Raw genomic sequence first — 21,531 nt, 5'->3', positions numbered from 1 at the left:
TTGTCCTTAGTGTAGTTCGATTCCTCTCATGTTTGAATTTACATGATAAAAGGAGCCATGAGTGTTTCTTACAGATAGGTAATTGAAATGCTATTTACAGTGGAAATTATTTGTATTTTAAAAGTCCTTCGTGTGGTAGGGGAGTTTATGGTACTTCAGCTATAAAACTCTATTATAAAGAATGTGTTGTCATATTCCTCATGGCATACAAAAAAAGGATTGTAACTCTAGTTCAGAAAAGACTTGTTATTTTTCACTTAATTTGTTAGCTTAACATTTTATTTTTTTTGTTTCTTAAATTTTTTTTTTAAATTATATCTTAGAGGGGAGTTTCCTGGCGGTCCAGTGGTTAGGACTCCGCACTCTCACTGCCAAGGGCTCGGGTTCAATCCCTGGTCAGGGAACTAAGATCCCACAAGCTGTGCAGTGAGGCCCCAAAAAAAAAAAAGACATGTTAGGTTCCTAATTATCAGAGCTTTTTTATTATTATGCTTTATGCAGATAAAGAGTATAGTATAGTATATTACTTAGTTTTATGCTAAGAAATATAGAAATGTCCTTATTTTAACTTGAGTCATTGAATATTAGTCATAGAGTTAGGTTGACAATTAATCTGTGGTTTTTTTCAGATTCTCCTGTGCGACTCTTGTGACAGTGGATACCACACTGCCTGCCTTCGCCCTCCTCTCATGATCATCCCAGATGGAGAATGGTTCTGCCCCCCTTGCCAACATGTATGATGACCCAGCACAGTTCTGTTTTTCCAGTCTTTGATTTTATATTTAAATTAATAATATTTCTTGACAGCCACTAAACATTTTAATCTTCAATTTGTAGATATTGTTCATCTCTTGTTTAAATTTCTGTGAAATTAAGAGACTATTGATAAAAACTACTTTTTATTAGTATCTTTTAGGTCTTCCCTTTATTTTTTTTCCAAAGCAATTCTTAGAAGACCTCTGGGTTTTGTAAAATTATAATCTCTGGTTTATTTTTTCTCACATTTGTTAAAGGCACAAAAACCCCCCAAATTAAGATAATATACAAGGGAAGAAATAAGTTTCTTCCTTTTGTTTATCCCTTTGTTTCATTCTCTTTTTCATTTCTGCCTACCTTCTTTTTGTCAGTTTTATAGATGATATTATGAATTATGCACCATTATAATGGTACTTTGAATAGAAACATGGATTCTGTTTCTCTCGTATCTCGATTCAGGTGGATTTCTTTTAAAACTGAAGAGCAGGATATTTTTTTGCATCCAAGAGGTCCTTTCTCTCACAAGCCCAGTCTCATTTTACTTTAAAAATGATGGCCTTGGGACTTCCCTGGCGGTCCAGTGGTTAGGACTCCGCACTTCCACTGCAGGGAGCATGGGTTCGATCCCTGGTTGGGGAACTAAGATGCCGCAAGCCGCACAGCACAGCCAAAAAAAAAAAAAGATGGCCTTTATTGCATTTCTTAGTAAAGTGGAATTTTTTTGGCTTAGCGTCATTTTAGCAATTACATTCTTCAGCTCTGTTTTGACCCAGTAACCATGTGGCATGGTTTTGTAAATTTTTTTCCATTCTCTTTTTAAAAAATAGTGATTGGCTGGGGCTTCCCTGGTGGCGCAGTGGTTAAGAATCCGCCTGCCAATGCAGGGGACATGGGTTCGAGCCCTGGTCTGGGAAGATCCCACATGCCGCGGAGCAACTAAGCCCGTGCGCCACAACTACTGAAGCCTGCACTCTAGAGCCCGTGCTCCGCAACGAGAAGCCACTGCAATGAGAAGCCCGTGCACCACAACAAAGAGTAGCCCCCTCTCTCAGCAACTGCAGAAAACCCGCGTGCAGCAGCAAAGACCCAATGCAGCCAAAAATTAAATAAATGAATAAATAAATAAATAAATTAAAAAAAAAATAGTGATTGGCACCATTGTATTTTATTGTACATAAACCTTCTTCCTTAAAAATGTCTTAGGATTTAAAAAATTTTTTTAATCACTGTCATGTATATACAGTGAACCAAATGCTATTTTAAACACTGATTACTGCCAGCAAGATAAGCATTGAACATGTTTCTTGGCAAAGCTGTAAGTTTCTTTAACATGTGTGTTAGTTTAAAGATACCCTGCTCATCTTCAGTTCAGTGGATGAACTGAAGCGGCATGTCTTTATTTAATTAAATACAAGGAACATTTCAGTGTTCACTGCATGGCCCCTTACCAGCTCTCATAGCATGGTATCTATAGCTAATAGGCAAGATATAAATGATTGTGGAAAGGTGTGTAAAATGACACTCATCTGTTTTATTTTTTCAGAAACTACTGTGTGAAAAATTAGAGGAACAATTGCAGGATTTGGATGTTGCCTTAAAGAAGAAGGAGCGTGCTGAACGCAGGTATTGTGATACATGTGTTAATGTTTTACTTGGGAATTTGACCTCAGAATTGTCTTCCAGTATAGACTAATGTGTCTGTCTAAAGCAGGGTTTGGCAAACTCTGACCTGTGGGCCAAATATGGCCCGGCTAAGAATGGTTTTTTCTTTTTTAAATGATTAGAAAAAAATCAAAACAAAAATCATATGTCATGGCACATGAAAATTGTATATTCTGATTTCATTGTCCATAAATAAAGTTTTATTGGAACATAGCCATGCTCATTGGTTTATATGTTGCCTGTGACTGCTTTTGCACTACAGCAGCGGAGTTGAGTAGTTGCAATAGGGACCTTATTACTCAAACCTAATTTATTATCTGTCCTTTTACAGGAAAAGTTTGCCAATCCCTGATCTAAAATATTTATCAGAACCTACTCTGAATAAGTATTGGCCCAAGTATTGTGGAGGATATGTAGCTAAGTATGTAGGGAGTACAAGAAAACTGTAAGAACTGGTCTACAGTTTAGTTACCCATGTCGTCTCTTTGGGTGGGCAGAATTAACACTGGTGAAATAAAGAGCATTTAAATGCTGAACTGAACTGTGTCCTACTGACTGTAAGCAATGCCTCCCTTTTCAATATGCCACTGCAGTGTGGTCTAAAGCAGTTGAAGAAGGCTTCTTGGAGGAGGTAAGATTGGAGTTGAGCTTAATCTTTAAAGGGGGCTCAAAATCAAGACAGTAAGTTTGTATTTATTTATGTTTATATGTACCTTTGTTGATTAGTCTATTGCTAAACATTCATTCATTCCTACTGTGTTCCAAACTGAAGAGAAAAGATGAGTAAGACAAAGCTCTTGCTTACCTGGAGTTCACCTTCTACCAGAGGACGCAGATGTATGAACCAGTGATTCAGTAAAGTAGACAAATCGAGGTATATTTGGAGCAATACTAGAACATTGTGGAGGAGCACTTTAGTTCTCCTAGGAGTTGGGGTTATCAGGGAAGTCCTTGGAAGATAACTAGGGGTTATATAGGTGGACATGCAGAGAAAGGATATTTCAGGCAAAGAGCACAGTACAAGCAAAGAGAGTGTAAATGTGAGAGTAAAAGAGTGGCGGGGGATGAAGCTATAAAGGAAACCGAGGCCAAATTGTGAACAGCTTTGCATAACTGGCTAGGAAATTTGAATTATTCTCTAGAGGCATGGGGGAGCCATCAAAGGAGGGATGTGCATAATCAGACTTTTATTTCAGAAAAAATGCCCTGGTAACAGTAAGAAGAAGGAATTAGAGTTTAGGCTGTTGGAATAAAGTCTATGAGAGCCAGTGAGGCCGAACTAGAGCAGTCATCATGATAATAAAGTAGAGAGGTTGAAGAGAATTTTCAGAGGATTAATCAATAGGACTTGATGCCCATCTGTACATGGTATGAGAAAAATCTAAGCAGTGTCTCCTGATTGCCCCTTCATTTGCTGCTACTTTAACTTTTACCTCCGTCACATAGTGTTCCCCTCAAAACTTCAGTTTGCGTTGAGACAGTCTGCTCATTCCATAGTCCACACACTTTACTCTGTGCCAAGTTGAACCTTAAAAATGGGTTCAGCTTCTAGATCCTTTTTCCTCTTTACTGCTCACCTTGAGCTCTCCCTGGCTCATAATGTATGCTGCTTAGTTTAAAGGCAAAGTTTATCTCTGAAGTTCACTAGGAGATAAAAGTAGTACTTTTTTTTTAATCGGTTGTCTAAATACCTTTATATGTAGGAACTAACAGTCCTGTATACAGTTATTAGGACTATTTTGATGTGCAAACTGCTCCTGTCTTAATTTTTGACACTGGAAAAGATCTAACTAAAGATGCTTCAAATTAAATCATAATTAAAAATTAGACTCGGTCTTCCTGCAATCTGCCTGCCCTTCTGAGAAATGAGTTCATGTTCTGAAGCTGATCTGACTTAGCAGTGTAGATAGCTAATAGGCTCACCCTTTAAGGACTTGGAAGAAAGTAGATTCTCTCTAAAAGCCAAGAATGTAAACCACTAAGAATTTGTCTCATACTTACATTATATCCGTTTATTCTTTGGAGGCCTGTGATGCTTGTACGTTTTATATGTGGAAAGATTGGTGAACATTTATTTTACTCTTGCCTCACACACTTTAGAATATGCTGCTGCAGTTAAGAAATACTTTCAGTTTTAGAAATTTATGTTAAAATGTGCCACAACATTTGTTTATATTATTGGTCTCCCATTTACTAGTTCATCTACTTTTTCTTCTATCCTTGGTAATCCTCTTTACTTAAATGTCATCCTTTAAGAGGACATCTGTAATTGTGCCTTTACATCACACACTAAATCCTATACGAGACCATTCTAACAAGGCAGGTTAACTGTTACTGTTGTTTGTTAATTCCCCCAAAAATCTGGTTAACAAAGCTTTCATTATTTATAACTCCTAATATATGTATATATTAGGAGCTCTAAATAGCAAAATATGTATGTCTCTAAAGCAAATAATATATTACCTGTAAATTCAGGTGACTTCATCTCTTTTTAAAAGTGAGCATTTTTATTCATCCTGTTTCAAATCTGTGAAATAATTTCTCTAGCATTCATCCTAACAACTTAGAGCCTTGCTTACTGTCTATGTCATAGTGCTAGAGTATCTTTCCCCTTGTTTGTTCTTTTAGTCAACATTTAATGAACATTTATTGAGTACCTGCTTTATGCCAGGCAATGTAATCAACATGAGGTGTATGATATGTGGCTCTACGGTATGGTGGAAAAGAAGGATGTGTCAGTGAGTAATTAGTAACTAGCCAGCAACTGTCTATAGAGCTGGAGCTGTGATGCTCTGTGAAATCTGATGTTTCAGAAGTCCATCCAGCTGATATGTAAATGTCCCTTCCTGGACTTGGTGCCAGAAATTATTGGGAATTCAAATAGCTGTGTACTTCCAAAGTACTATTACTAGTGTTTTGCTAGCAGAGAGTTGGATTTAATCAGGGTTGGAATTTTCCAGGTAATATAACAGAGGGAAGGAGAGAAAGAGACAAGGAATTTGAGAGTGTATGCAAAGGAGTATTTGTAATGATGGACCATGGAGTCTAAGCCAGGTAAGGGGGAAAGTAAGGACACAAAGGGAGTGCTGGACAGTGAAAAAAGGGTAGGGTCAGTGGATAGAGGTCCCACTGGAGTCAGGGAATGGTTGAGATCAGTGTAACAGAGGGAGTGAGCTGGAAAGTGAGTTAGTAGAAGTCAGAGAACAGGTTCCTTGAAATTGAAATTTTAAAAAGGGTGTGGTTATTGGTAATAATAAGGTCTGGGCCCAATATGATCATTGAGCTAGGTGGTGATATAGAATGGAAGATGTAACTTTCATAAGATTACTGAGCAAGAGAATGCCTTGATAAGAAATCATACCAACCTTCAAGGTCTTACTCAGATATTACCACCTATTTAAAGCCTTCCCGAGTTTCTCAGCTCTTCAGAGAAAATCCATTCCTTTTTCTCATTTCCATTATACCTGTTCATAATGGACTACAGTTAGTTGTTAAATAATTGTGAGGGCAAGAACCATGTCTCATTTACCTTTTGATTTCCAAGCCTGACACAAGTCAAGACCTAACATAGAACATGACTAAGTGTTTTTTCAGTTGAGTTGAGAAGAGAAATAATGGTCAAGTGAAAATAGAGCTTTTGAGGTATGAAAGAGGAAACTGATACCACAATAAACTTGGTTAATGTAAAGAGACATGTCAAACATATTTAATAACAGAGAGCTGAAGTTTTGAATTATCCACGTAGCCTTCCCTATTAATTTCAGCTAGTACTGTTCTTCCTTTCCTAGTTTTTAGTTCATTAACTGTACTAATTTTTTTAAACAAGTTTTGATTAAAATAACTTTATTATTTTCTTACATGCCAGTTTTTATTTAATAGCTTCATAACCCATCTCTTAAAAAGAGTATAAAATTCTTGTTAGCCCAGGGTTTATGGGGCAGTAAAGGCTGTGTTCTAAAGGACCCACACAACTGGATCATTAATGTCCTATATGGGACATCACAAATAAAGGGAGGAAGAGTGGTTACTATTTCTGTTTAGTTGAACATACACTGGCATGTATGTAAAAGCTCAGCTGTTCTTGGTGAATTGAATTAACTTTGGGAGAACCAGAGAAAGCTTCTGTTCTATATAGCAATTCGTTGTGTAAAATCTGTTGAATTAAAATCAACAAAGATTTCTTTGAAATGAAACTCTATGTCATTAGTGTCCATAAATCCACATTTTCTGGAGAAGTCTTAACTGGCTCTGAAGGTATCTTTGTTGTAAGCATCCTAGAGTGCAGAGACATATGGCTGTATTGCTGCTTTTCTTCTCTGCAAACAAGAAGTGGATGGTCTTAGAATCATTCACATAAAATATTACTGAGAACTTCCAGCATAACAAAGATCCAGTTTGTCCAGAGTTGGTGTTCCATCTAATCACTTCATCAGTGAGTCACAAGCATGACTCTTTTCATCAGATTTCCTTGTCTGTTTCACTTACAGGTTTTATTTTACCTGGCATAAGTCACTTCTAAAGCTAAGTTTTCATACCTTTAGGAAGTTTTGTGCCTGCCACAGATACCAATATTATAAGTTTCATGGATAATAACTAACATGTCTGTGACCTAGCTTCTGCTGTTACCATGAATCATAATTTTAGTACTATCTGTGTTAGTAATGTTTTCATTACAATTTCATTTTTAGCAAATCTCACTGTGTGCTTTTTTGTTTTTTACTTAAAGGAAAGAACGCTTGGTGTATGTGGGTATCAGTATTGAAAACATCATTCCTCCACAAGTAAGTTTCTGGTTTATAGTATTTTTAAAGAGGAGACTGCCAAAATTGTTCTAAAACTTAACTCACTTTATGTAATATGAGTGTTTTTAAATATATAGTATACCTATTTTATTAAAAATGAAAATTTAGCACCTTAAAGAAATGACCCATTTCCCTCATGATTGAAATTATGTGTATGCAGATAGCCCCAAAATGTAATATCACATCCAAACCAAGCTTAAAGCTCACCCCACGGAGTTTATGTTCTATTTTTTTTTTTTTTTTTAACCTAAATTGGGTAATTCGTTTTTAGCTTCTTTATGTGCTATTTATGTAAAGTGACTAAAAAATAGTTCAGGGAGATTTGGTTTTTAATTCCCTGCTTTGGGGATTATCAGAAACTTCAATTTGTGTTCTTACAGTTCAGTTTCTTTGAAGGGATACCATTGTTTTGCATTTATTAATCTAATTTATAATTGAGAAAGCTATCTCATGAATGAAAGTATATGTAACATGATATTCATTTGAAATGAAGAAATTTTCTTAGTTTCATGTGCAGTTTCATTCAGGCTTAATTAAATCACACACTGAAATAACCTGTCTTGGTTAGTTATTTTTCTGGAGCACCATGCCCCTTTCTTCTTCTAAATCCATTAGATTTATTCAGCATATCTTTTGATTTATGTGTGTTAAGTTTCATTATCGGTGGATAGACTTCATCATGATTGTTTTAAAAAAGGTAATTATAAACTCACAAAAGCATAAGTTTAATACAGAAGTGTTTTCATCCTTTGATCACCAATATTCTTTTTAATCTCTGTACTTAGTGTTGCCATGTTTCTTCAGTTTTGAGGGAATCATTTCACTTTTTTTAAACCTTTCACATGTGCTGCCTAGATGGACATTAGAAAGCTATTAATTCCAAGGAACTTTGTTCTGTTGTGAGTAATAACCTATATACTTATTATCATATTTTTAAACCAGGAGCCAGATTTTTCTGAAGATCATGAAGAAAAGAAAAAAGATTCTAAAAAATCCAAAGCAAACTTGCTTGAAAGGAGGTCAACAAGAACACGGAAATGTATAAGTTATAGGTATGAAATCTGTGAGAATGAAGGAGTGGAAAATGTTTTTGAAACAACCTGACCCCAAAGTATATGCTTTTCCCATTACAGTGACAGTGATGATTAGAAGTTGTATATATATTTCTTACTTACCGTCTTTAGAATCATAGCATTTTAGAGCAGCCAACATCATCTTTTCCAAGTGTAATTTGCTCATGTTATCCTCTTCTGTTTAACATACTTTGTCCAATTTCTGTAGCTCTGGGGATAAGAACCGATGCCTTTACCAAGGCCCACAGGCACTGCACAGCCTGCCCTGCCCTTAGCTTTTCAGCTCCACCTCATGCACGCTTTTCCTTACTCTCTCAGTAAGCCACACTGTCTTCTTTTGGTCCCTTTGTGTAGACTGTTTACTCTGCCTAGAATTTCTCTCCTGTTTTGTACCTTGTTAACAGTCTTCTCTTAATCAAACCCCTCTATTATATGCCCTCATAGCAACCAGTTTGTCTTCTTGAAAGTACTTCTATAGTTGTAACAATCGTGATTTTAATTTTTTGATTAATATTGCTCTCCCGCACTATACCGTTAACATGAAGGTAAGTACCATGTCCGTGTTATGCATCCCTCTGTTCTTTACAGCTAGCATAGTGCTCCATCAGTGCCTATTGAGAGACTCAATAAATATAGTCTGGTTTACCATCTGCCACCAGAAATATCAGAGAGAGATTTTTCCATAGTCACTCTGTTAGTAGCTAAACCTAGACTAAAACCTTATCTTCTAATTGTTTGCTCATCTAGTGTTCTTTCCACGAAACCACCCTGTCTCACTCAAATAATAAATAAATGATATTTTAATTATTTTAGACCATTGTTAGACAACACCAAAACAGTCTTTTAACTTGAATAACTGGATATGAAAAACAGAGTTGATTTTATAGAACTTTAAGCTTGTTTCCTGATTATAAACTTTGTCAGTGGTCATGAAAGAGTTCCCCTTGTGTAGTTTCTGTTGTTATTGTTAAAACTTTATTTTGGGTTGGCCGAAAAGTTTGTTTGGGTTTTTCCATAAAATGTTATAAATAAAATAAAATGCAGTAGGATCAGTAAGAGTAAAATCCTTAATATTTATGGGAATGGTGTCCATCTTATTGCTTAAGAAAAAAAAAAAACTTTGAAAAAGTACCGTTTTTTTATAAAATCATTAAAACTAGTGAAGTCAAAACCTACTAATGGAAAGTGCAAGTGTTAAAGTCAATTCTACTAAAACACAACAAATGCATTCCTAAAAATTGCCATTGTGTGCAAAATTGCACAAAAACTATAGGGATTATGGGAAATATGGAGTTAGGGCCACACACTCAAAAACTTCATTAGTGACACATTAAAAAAAAAAAAGATAACAACGGTAGTACCATTTGACACATCTTAAGTGGTTAAGAAATAACATAAATACTACAATAAATACGACATTTTATGTTGAAAAAAGACCTGAAGCTTGTCTGTGGAAGTGATTGTGAGGAGAGTTGCAATTTGTAAATTATTGTGTAGTGGTAGAAGGAGGGTTATTTGAAATCAGCCAGAAAGTTGTAATACCAGATGCAGATGGCTATAGCTTATAACACACATGATGAGCTTGGGTAGCTGGTAAATGTTTGTAAGGTGTGTGCACGTGTTTGTTTTGTGTATTCCTACGCGGCTGGTGCAGTTTTCTACATTTACCTAGTGTTTCTCACAAGGAAAATTACATATAAGCAAGTATGAAATACATGTTATGCTTGAATTATTTCCTAATATATCAGTTATGTTGGAACAAATTTACATTATCAGAACAAGCATCATAGGGGAACTGTATTATCTTTCAATCCTGATGTCATTGTGGATTTTAATGGGAGAAGAAATTTGTTATATTAGCATTTCATCTTGGGTATATACCCAGAAGTGGGATTGCTGGATCATATGGTAGTTCTGTTTTTGTTTTTTTGAGGAACCGCCATGCTGTTTTCCATGGCAGCTGCACCATTTTCCATTCCCACCAACAGTGTACAGGGTTTCTGGGTTCTCCACATCTTTACCAACACTTGTCGGCTTTTGTTTTTTTCATGGCAGCCATCCTAGCAGATGTGAGGTGATGTCTCATGATTTTGATTTGCATTTCCTTGATGGTTGGTGATGTTGAGCATCTTTTCATGTGCTTGTTGGGCATTTGTATGTCTCTTCTCAATTTTTCTTTTTTCCTTCTGCTTCTTAGTACTTTTTAAAGAGATTTAATAGAGTCCTCCATATGCTCTAATTTTTTAAAGTTTTATTCGTCATATTTAAGCTCTAAATACACCTAGAATTTACTTTGTACATGGGGTGCAATGGGACTGTTGTGAGGATAAAATCTAAAGCACTTAATATATCAACACAGAAAAAAAAACCCTCCCCCCCAAAACAAATTTCATCACTACTATCATTTAATAATTGTTTGTTGGATTCTTATAGCTCCTAACAGAGGATGATGTCAAAGTTGACTAGAAGGAGCATTGGATTGGGGGCCAGAAGACTTCAGATTATAGCCCTCACCACGCCACTAATTAGCCATGTATCTTTGAGTGGTTAGTCCATTTCCCTGGGTCTTGGTTGACATACCTATGATGGTGAACTAACCCAGATGATCCCTTCAGCTTAAAATTATATAACAGTAATATAAACTATGTTTTTTTAGCATAATATGTATTGTGTGATTCATTTATTTATACCCTGCCTAGTTCCCAAAAGGAGGTAAGGAAGATATATATTCTTATGTAAGGAGCAACTTTTTAAGCATAACACCAAACACAGAAACAATAGTGAAAAGGATATTTGATTATATAAAATTAAGAAAGACTCAGACAAAAAGCATTTACAAAAGAAAATGTTTGCTTGCAAAGAAATTTTGTAAAGGAGTTAAAATTCAAAAGGAATGGCTTATGAGTTTTTAAAATAACAGTGAGTATATAGTTTTTTCCATAGTGGAAATAGTTTTTCCACATGGTGTCTGCAAAGACTGTTGCATACTTCAGACATTAACATTGCTGAAGTCAAGGATAAAAAGCCATTTTTGTTAGGAAATCAGTTCCTTAAGAAAAATTAAGTTTCCATGTATTTTGAAGACTAGAAGTAGACAGCATGATTTGCTTTGTTTATTTGGGAGGGAGGCTGACTGGAGATGTGATGGGCACATATTTGTAATGATAGCAGGACAAAATGTCAGTTTTCCTGTCTCAAAACTTGAAAAAATAAGCAAAGGTTAAAGGGGAAATACACTTTGGGGACTTCCCTGGTGGTCCAGTGGTTTAGACTCAGCACTTCCACTGCAGGGGGCATTGGTTTGATCCCTGGTTGGGGAACTAAGATCCCGCATGCCATGGCGTGGCCCAAAAAAAAGGGGGGTGGGGAATACACTTTGGATAGAAATAATTGCAACATATGACAAAGATGTTAAAATCTTTAATACATAAAAAGCTCTTACAGATCTGTAAGGAAAGATGAATGTACTGGCTAATAAAATGGGGAAAGGACACAAACCAGTACTTGCAAATGAAAAAGTAAAAATGACCAGTAAACATGAAAATAATATTGGCTTTACTGGGTATTCAAATTAAAATTAAGGAACAAAATAATTTTGTTTTTCCATATTAGCAAAAAAATCTTAATGGTAAAATTCACTTCATGGTTGTATTTTAAATTGCTACAACCCTTGAAGAACAATTTGTATGCCCTTTAAGCCAACAATTTTATTTGTAGCAAGAATACCAGGAACAAACCTATAATCCAACAAAATCTCATAGTGGAACCAAGGGGCATCTCACCAAACAAAAGAAAAGATAAAGTTATGAAAAGATACTGAGGAAGGGTAGCGTTTAGATGAAATTTAAATGAAGAGTAAGGCTCAAAGCAAAGCAGGACTGTGAAAGGGTCAGTATCATATGTGGACAGCATGGTAGACACAGGGTCCTATTTACTTGAAAACAATGAAGATAAGAGTGTGGAGTGTTGTGTCCAACCCCTTATCCAAACTCTGAATCTGGGATGTAAATCAAGGCTGCTTATTTGTGTTAAAAGTGACTTAGATCCTCTAGGCAGGGGTGGGTGTTTCATTCTTACTGCTATAATTTCCTTTGTCCCAGGGTTCTGATGGTCTCTGAATTTAGAAAACAGAGTGTCTCAGTAAGAAAGTAGTAGTGGCTCAAAGAAATAGATTGTTATGGCACTTTACAGCTGCATCTTGTCCTTGGGAGAAATCCTGTTTTCCATTAACTTTGTATCTGGCTTTATCTGAATCTGTTATTCTAGCCTGATGAATAGATGCACAGATTTTTACTTTCTCAGAATTTATCTTAAGGAAAAGCTAAGCTATATCTATAAGGATGTTTTTCATAGCATTGTTTATAATCATGAAAAAATTGGAAGTAAACTGTTGCATTTAAAAATATGTTGTAGAGGAAAAGTTCTTAACCTGAAACTTGTGAATTCTCTGAAATTATATGTAAAATGTTATGTTTGTGTAGGTATATATATCTTCCTAGAGAGGAAATCTATAGCTGTAATGAGTTTCTCAACCCAAAAGGCAAAATATTTGGCTATTAGTCATTGTTTTTTTTTTAAAGGATTTTTGATTTTATTCTTTTTTTCTTTTTGCCTGCGTTGGGTCTTCGTTGCCGTGTGCGGGCTTCTCATTGCGGTGGCTTCTCTTGTTGCGGAGCACGGGCTCTAGGCTGGCGGGCTTCAGTAGTTGCGGCGCACGGGTTCAGTAGTTGTAGCTTGCGGGCTCTAGAGCACAGGCTCAGTAGTTGTGGCACACGGGCTTAGTTGCTCCGTGGCATGTGGGGTCTTCCTGGACCAGGGATCAAACCCGTGTCCCCTGCATTGGCAGGCGGATTCTTAACCACTGCGCCACCAGGGAAGTCCTGGCTATTGGTCTTAACTCTGTTGTTAATCACTGTGTAACTTTAATCCAATGCTGTCCAATTTACTGTGGTTATGGAAATGTTCTGTTTCTTTGCTGTCCAGTATGGAAATCAGTAGCCATATGTCACTGTTGAGCACTTGAAATATGGCTAGTGAGGAACAGCATTTTTTATTTTAATTATTTTAAATATAAATAGCCACATGTGGCTAGTAATTACCATATTTAGCATGATCTTCAAGTCACTTTATCTTTTGGTCACCTCAGTTCTAAAGTGAAAGGAGTTTTGTATGTGAATAAATCTTAGGAATCATCTAGTCTTGGTTTTTTGCTTTAAGTTGGAGGAAATAGCCCTTGTGAGAAAAAGTATGTTTAGCTAGTTTTAAAATTCTGACCATCTGTATATGAATTTCAGTAATAATAATAATATAATCTTTAATAACAACAATAGTATACTCCTCACACTTAGTATTATTTCTGGAACACGAATTTTGTTCAGTTTACCTTGTCATATGATTTGTATAATCGGGTTGGCAAACTGGCCTGTGGGCCAATCCAGCTCACTGCCAGTTTGTGTATAGCACGTGACCTAGGAGTGGTTTTTACATTGATAAATGGTTGAAGAAAGAACCAGAAGGATAAAATTATTTGAAAATTACATGAAATTCAAATCACAGTGTCTATAAATAGAGTTATATTGGAACACAGCTACTTTCATTCACTTAAATTGTCTGTGGCTGATTTTGCACTACAATGGCAGAGTTGAGTAGTTACAACAGAGATTGTACAGTCTACAAAGCCCATTACAAAAATATTTGTTGCTGCCTGGTATAGATGATCTTTGAAAATGAAAAAACAACTTAGAATTAGATACTGATTTATAAATCTCTGTTTTACCAAAGAAATTGAGGTTAACAGGACTGAGGTGGTCTAATCCAAGTCCCACAGCCCCAAAGTAGCGGAGAGCAGTTTCACATTCAGCCCTTTTTCACTTCAGAGGCAATTTTCCTAACCCATATGCCAGGACAGGCTGTAATGTGATTGTTGTATGTATTTTAGATTTGATGAGTTTGACGAAGCAATTGATGAAGCTATAGAAGATGATATCAAAGAGGCTGATGGAGGAGGTATGTGTTTATCATTCTCTCTTTTTCATCTAACTCGGCCAATACGTTAACTAAGATGCCCTGATTAGAGCAGTGAGCAAGCATATTTTCTTACTCTCCTCAGTATGTATCACGATCACTACTGATGTTAACTGTCTGAGATTCAAAATAATCTCTGGACACGGTGTCAATGTATAGACTCAGAGCTTCTAATTATTTTAAAAATAGTATTATTTTATAATCTGATATGAAACATAAATGTTCCTCCCTAGGTTAAATGTTCCTCCCTAGATTAAAAAATTTTCTTCTGCTTCCAAACAGAAAACTTTGCTGTTGTCTTTCCATTTTTAGATCACTACTGCTACAAAGTCACAAAAATTATGGATAATCAGAATCTAAATGATTGCTTTCAATTAAAAATCAATTTATTAATTTCATAGTCTTTAATGGGTGACATTAAAATAGAAGAATTTGAAGATAATTTAATTAAAGAGCTATGTAGGAAATCACCAGTGCTACAGTGTTATTATGAAAGCTCTAGAAAGGATTAATAATAAGTAGGCTGTTTGTAGTGAAACTGAAGAAGTCACTAGCTTTTCCAGACATGTGTGCCTTATTTACATCTTTGCTGCTGAATTCTCACTTTCTCTGCCCTGCAAACACAGTTTAAAAAAAAAATTTTAAAATGGATTGGCCTCTTTCTATAAAGCCATGTCCAAAAGACAGCTTTCAAGAAGAGATTCTTGAGTGACTGCTGATAGGTATGAGGTTTCTTTTGGGGGTGATAAAAATGCTCTGGAATTAGTGGTGATGGTTGCACAACTTTGTGACTATACTAAAAACCTATGAATTATACACTTTAAAAGGGTGAATATTATGGTACATGAATCATATCAAAATTTTTGAAGAAGCAAGTTCTCTACATAGTAAACTTCTATTTAGTAGGATAAACAAAAGAGAGCTCTGTCAGCTAAAGTTGTGAGAAAATTGCATATCTGTAGGAAGAAAATAAAGAAATGAAAATCTGCTAAGGACAATCTGTAGATATTAAAGGGAAGCTTTTAATAAACATATAGTTTTCTCTCTCTCTCCCTCCCTCTCTTCCCCTCACCTGCCCTACACCCTTCCCCCTGGACTCAGGAGTTGGCCGAGGAAAAGATATCTCCACTATCACAGGCCACCGTGGAAAAGATATCTCTACTATTTTGGATGAAGAAAGAAAAGAAAATAAACGACCCCAGAGGGCAGCTGCTGCTCGCCGGAAGAAACGCCGGCGACTAAATGATCTGGACAGCGACAGCAACCTGGATGAAGAAGAGAGCGAGGATGAATTCAAGATCAGTGATGGGTGCGTGGTCTGTCAGTAGATCCCATTCTCTAGGTCCAGGCTTGAACAGGCCTACCAGATAAGCTTGGCCCTGCTCTGATGGAGCTTTTGTTCTTCATGCACATAGACAATCTGTTTTCAGGATACTTTAAACAAATTCAGCGATGCTGATTTTGGTTCTTTCTAGATTAAAACGAAGTTTTATGGGTTATTGTTTGTTTTTTGGGGGGGGCCCACACGATGCGGCATGTGGGATCTTAGTTCCCCAACTAGGGATCGAACCTGTGCCCCCTGCATTGGGTGTGCAGAGTCTTAACCACTGGACCAGGGAAGGGAAGTCCCTATGCTTGTTGGTTTAATATTCAACATTGTATTTAAGTTTCATGAACAGCAGTTAGCATTCATTTGTGGTGTACCTCTGTGCCACCTTCTGCCACCATGACCATGAGAGGTTCCCAGTCAAATGTGAGAAATGGACAGGTATGAGTATTTAGAAACTGTCCTCTGGTGACCCATAGGGGTTTGGGTTGGGGCAAGTAATTGAGTATGGAAGATCAGGAAAGGCTTCCCTGCAGAGCAGGTATGGAAAGAATACCACAGAGTTTCTCCTCTCATATTGTTTAGTGGAGGAAGCAAACATATAAACCACAAAAAAGTCATTCTGCATGATATGATAGCTACTAAAACATAATTCAGGGTACAGAGAAGGGCCAGATCAATCCAGGGAGGTCAAGGAAAGCCTCAGAGTAGAAATAAAGTTTTATCTGAAATGTGAAGAATGAATTGGGCAGATTGATGAATTTGAGATTAGAAGCAGTGAAGGAAAGAAAGTGTTCTAAGCAGAGGAATCTTGTCCAGGGCAGCCAGGCATAAAACGTCATAGAATAGTTAGGAAACTCCTGGTGTGTCAGGGTAAGAAGAATTGAGGAAGCAGCAGAAAGTGCCCTGCTGGAAATGTGGCCAAGACATAAAAAGGAACCAGATGATGGGGTATTTTGTTTGTCATGCATAAGAATTTGGACTCTTTCCTGAAGATGATGAAAACCCACTGAATGGTTTTAAATACCAGACTAATATGAGGTTTATGTTTCAGAAAGATTCATCCTGGCATTCATTCGGAGGATTTACTGAGGGAAAATGAGTGTAGAGATTAAAGAGACTTTGGGGAATTGCTGTAGTAGTTTAGATGGGATATGAGAGCCTGAACTGAGAAGAGGTATCAGGTTTGAGATATTACCTTTATGAGGTAGACTCCGGAGGAATGAGTCATTGATTAGATGTGAGAAATGAAAAGGGAGAAAGAAATTAGGATAAATACCAGGTTTCTGCTTTGAATTACTGGATGGGTGACAGTACCAAATACCAGGCTAGGGAACAGAAGAGAGGAGTAGGTTAGGAAATAATGAGTTCACTTTTGGGCATGTTGAATTTTTGAGGTATGTGGGGGACTTCCCAAGAGGCCAAAGCAATTTATGTACAAAAATCAGCATCAGTTCATGTTCATAACTCCTTCTAAAAAAAGGAGAGGGGGCAAAACATCTCTTCATTTTATAAACAGGGAAACTGATACAGTTAACTGGATATTTTACATTAAACATTACTTAATAATTCACTGGACTTGTTAGAATTTGAACTCAGAACTCAAAAACGGGTTCACGGTTTTGAGTGTACCATCATAATTCATTTGGTTTCTCTTGGACAGATCTCAAGATGAGTTTGTTGTATCTGATGAGAACCCAGATGAAAGTGAAGAAGACCCACCATCTAATGATGACAGCGACACTGATTTCTGTAGCCGAAGACTAAGGCGACATCCCTCCCGGCCTATGAGGCAAAGCAGGCGTTTGCGGAGAAAGACTCCAAAGAAAAAGTACTCCGATGATGATGAAGAGGAGGAATCTGAGGAGAATAGTAGAGACTCTGGTAAAAATAATTTGTATCCACATCTCACGAAGTCAGTAAATTCTTATGACTTCTGGAATTAAGATTTCTTAAAATAAAATTCCATTCAATTGTAGTATAAGCTTTCTGATGAAACTTTGAGTTCTGTTCTTATGATTCACCACTAATTAAATCTTTCACATAAAGCACATCTGAGAAGATAAATACAGATGGATATGTTAACTTCATGCCAGATTCATTTAGGATTGTGATGAATCCTTTTGGTGCCAAGTGTTTCCATGCCTAGACTTTACCTTCATAGTGTTTCTTGGGAATCATTCTTAATAATCTGAGAACATTTTTCTCAGATGTCTAGCTATTAGAGAAAGATTACCAATTATCTCTAACATTTAGATCATGATCGGTGATTATGATTGTTAGTTTTTATAAATTATCAGCCGTTGATGTTATTATAGCTTATGCTTATCTCTGTGAACTAAATAAATAATGAGAGGCACAGCAGGTAAAAGAACAGATAGGAGTGCTTTATGGGATTGGCAGATAGGTAGCTGTCGTCTTACTGAGGAAGTGCCACAGACAGGAGTATTATATCCCCAACTTAGGCCAGGCTTGTGGAGTTTTACATAACCACAGTACAATATCAGAATCAGGAATTTTATTGATAAAATACTATTATCTAATCAACAGTATACATTCAAATTTTATCAGGTGTCCCAGTATTGTCCTTTATATAAACATCTTTTCCTGGTCAAGGATATAGTTCAGAATTACATATTGCATTTATTCACGTCTCTTTAGTCTCCTTTAATCTGTAATATTCCTCAAACTTTGTTGAATGTAGCATTTTTGAAAAATACACACTAGTTATTTTGTAAAACATACCTCATTTGGGTTTTTGTAGCCTTGTGATTAGATTCTAGTTATACATTTTCGGCAAGAATATCACAGAGTTAATGTATGTCCTCCAGGTCTCTATTATTTTCCCTTTGTAATTAATAAATAATTCATAGGAAGATATTTTGAGACTGTAAATATCCTGTTCCATATCAGATGTTTCACCCACTAGCTTTAGCATTTATTCATGAGTTTTCTAACTCCTTCCTTCCTTTTATATTTAATACTTGGTGTTCTGTAAGGAAGAGCTTTCTCTTCTCCCCTATATATTTATTTCTTTGTATCAGTGTGGACTTAACAGATTCTTATTTCAGTCGGTGGATATATGTTACCATCACTATTTTGACACACTTTGCCCTAGATTTGGCCAGTGGGGACCCCTTTAAACTGTTGGCTAGCTGTTTTGAAATATTTGAAATCCATTAGAAAACAAAGCTAGATATGATGATTCAGTGGAATTTGTTAGCATTCCTGAAAAACTGCTCTGACACAATGCCATAGTCTGACTTTGGTTTATTGATCAGAGGTGACATGACAAGAATAGTGCTATTTAGCAGTGCTTTGAAAGTTAAAGTAGCCCCATGAGCTGTATTTAGCAGATTTTAATTCCGCATGGAAAAAAGGCAAAAATATAACTCCAGTTCTGTACTTATTTGAAACAGGCGCATCAGTTTTTTGTGGTTAGAAAGTTTAACCTCTGCAGTACATTGTGAAGCTATGACTGTAGCCATATAGCTACATACATAGGAAAAGCAGATTATCATGAGGAAACGTAGTAACTATCCACCAAGAGGAGCAGTTGTGGCAGCCATGCAGCTCACTGGGTAGCTCTAGGTTGTATGAGATAAGGATTATGTAAAAAGTTTTTTTGTTTTTTTTTTGGCTGCACCGCAGGATCTCAGTTCCCCCACCAGGGATTGAACCCAGGCCCTTGGCAGTGAGAGTGCGGAGTCCTAACCACTGGACTGCCAGGGAATTCCCTGTAAAACATTTTTTAATCTTGAGGGTTGACTGCTAATAGGATACATTTGTGAGGTTTGGCATTAAAGCCCCCCCAGATGTACTCATATTATTAAGAAGAAAATGAGAGACATGATTACTGTTCATTTAAAAGTTATGACTGAACTCTGCCTAATAGCTTTATATTTTTATAACCTAAGCTAACTACTTTTCTATTTAGTGGAATTAAAATTTGTACTTGATGGGACTTCCCTGCTGGTCCAGTGGTTAAGACTCTGCACTTCCAATGCAGGAGTCCCAGGTTCAATCCCTGGGCGGGGAATTAAGATCCCACATGCTGCACGGCACAGCCAGAAATAAATTAAAAAAAAAAAAAAAATTGTGCTTGATTTCTTTTTCCTTTCTCCTCTTTTTTTTTTTTTTTTTTTTTAACAGAAAGTGATTTTAGTGATGGTTTTAGTGATGATTTTGTAGAAACTCGGCGAAGGCGGTCAAGGAGGAACCAGAAAAGACAAATTAACTATAAAGAAGATTCAGAAAGTGATGGTTCCCAGAAGAGTTTACGACGTGGTAAAGAAATCAGACGAGTTCACAAGCGTAGGCTTTCCAGCTCAGAGAGTGAAGGTAAGGAATAGCTCTCCAGTTTACAGAAGTTTGGACAAGACAGCAGTACAAATTATAAAGTGGACTCAGGATGATGATTCTGTACCATTTCTTAGAAATTTAATATAACCCGTAATATCTTTGAGACAAAACCCATTATTTTATGCCTGGTCAACTTATAGTTTAAATAACTGATACTTGATAAGATACTAACTTTTAAGGTCTTCATTGTAATAATTAAATTCTTCATTGAAACTGGAAGAGTATCAGAAAATTGTGATCTGAACAAGATTTCTTCTGCTCCCTTATTATTTATGGCCCTCATTTTGAAATAACCTCCTATGTCCTGAATACCTGAACAGTTCCAAACCAAGGGTGCCTACTGTGTCTCTCTCCACCGTAACAGTGAGCTTTACTTGGTAAACTTTTATTTCTTAATAGCTTTAGCTGTGCCCCATACCAGAAGTACAGGAAAAGATCTAAAATATGAACTTGTGATATCCATTTAGTCTTTGTAGTTATTCCAGAGTTCTTCCCAAGTTCATTTTAAATGAGTCTAACCCTTACCTTCCCCCATTTCTTTTTTATATATTTAATTCTCCATTGTTTATGGTCTGTTTTGAAGATTATTTGCTTTCATAGATCCTTGTCATTTAAGTTTGAGCCCAAGCCAGGAGAGCAAGGGGAAAAAATGTTTGGATATGGGAGACTAAAGAAGGGAGGTAAACATCTGGGTGAATGTGTATTTATCTTCATGTGTCATTAAAGACAGATATAAATTAATTAATTCAACTATTAAAAATAAATACTTACTGAACTAGTCACTGTCCTTGGCACTGGGAATAGAAGAGTGAAAAGAATAACCAAAAACATATAACTCTGTCATGTAACTCTTATTTTAGTTGAGGGAAGAGAGACAATAAACATGATAAATAAGTAGAATATATATTAGGTGGAGATAAATGCTATGGAGAAAAGTAAAGGAGAAAAGGAGCATAGGTGAAATTTCAGATAGGGTACCAAAGGAATGCCTCACTCAGAAGATAACATTTGAGTAAAGACGTGAAAGAAATGTTGATACCCACATGTGATTAGTGGGTACCATATTAGATAGTGCAGTAGACCATTGTATAGACTTTGGAATTTATTCTATGTGAGATGAGAAATAATTGGAGGATTTTGAGCAGAGGAGTGATATGATCTGACTTACATTTTAATTTGCTATGGTATCTGTGTTATGAGTACATTGAAGGGGACAGGGAGGAAATCTAGGAATCTAGTTGGGAGGCCATTGAAATAGGCCAGGTGATGATGATGGTGGGTGAGACTAGAGCAGTAGCAGTAAAGGGGTGAAAAGCAGTCAAATTATGGATATACTTTGAAAGTAGACCCATAGGATTTACTACTGGGTTAGATGGGAGAAAGAAAGGAATCACGGATGACTGAGCGATTGGAAGAATAGAGTTGCCAATAACCAAGATGGTGGAGACCAGAATGGCTCAGGTTTGAGGAAGAAGTTTAGGAGCTTGGTTCTGCCTGTTTAGAAATCCAGGCATAGATGTTGAGC

At 36.5% G+C, this 21,531-nt stretch overlaps 2 protein-coding genes and 1 long non-coding RNA gene across 4 annotated transcripts in view; 2 read left to right on the top strand and 1 right to left on the bottom strand.

Annotated features, from left to right (window-relative positions):
- Positions 1-21,531, top strand: part of LOC309606358 (serine/threonine-protein kinase MARK2-like) — a 200,693-nt gene that overhangs the window by 89,055 nt on the left and 90,107 nt on the right. The window lies entirely within an intron of this gene.
- The window catches only part of LOC309606389, a 103,773-nt gene that overhangs the window by 64,714 nt on the left and 17,528 nt on the right, over positions 1-21,531 (bottom strand). The gene's annotated exons all lie outside the window — the stretch shown is intronic.
- Positions 1-21,531, top strand: part of RSF1 (remodeling and spacing factor 1) — a 182,439-nt gene that overhangs the window by 154,388 nt on the left and 6,520 nt on the right. For both annotated transcript variants that reach the window (XM_082343286.1, XM_082343287.1), the window contains exons 8-15: positions 630-734; positions 2,300-2,379; positions 7,145-7,199; positions 8,163-8,272; positions 14,232-14,299; positions 15,419-15,626; positions 17,308-17,528; positions 19,797-19,985. In XM_082343286.1, coding sequence (XP_082199412.1) covers positions 630-734; positions 2,300-2,379; positions 7,145-7,199; positions 8,163-8,272; positions 14,232-14,299; positions 15,419-15,626; positions 17,308-17,528; positions 19,797-19,985 — 1,036 coding nt within the window. The remainder of the gene's footprint in view (positions 1-629; positions 735-2,299; positions 2,380-7,144; positions 7,200-8,162; positions 8,273-14,231; positions 14,300-15,418; positions 15,627-17,307; positions 17,529-19,796; positions 19,986-21,531) is intronic.

Source organism: Balaenoptera borealis (genome assembly GCF_965194805.1).
Source record: "Balaenoptera borealis genome assembly, chromosome: 11".
NCBI classification, from domain to species: Eukaryota; Metazoa; Chordata; class Mammalia; order Artiodactyla; family Balaenopteridae; genus Balaenoptera; species Balaenoptera borealis.
The sequence above is the reverse complement of the archived record's forward strand: the minus strand, read 5'-3'. Positions and strand labels throughout refer to the sequence as shown.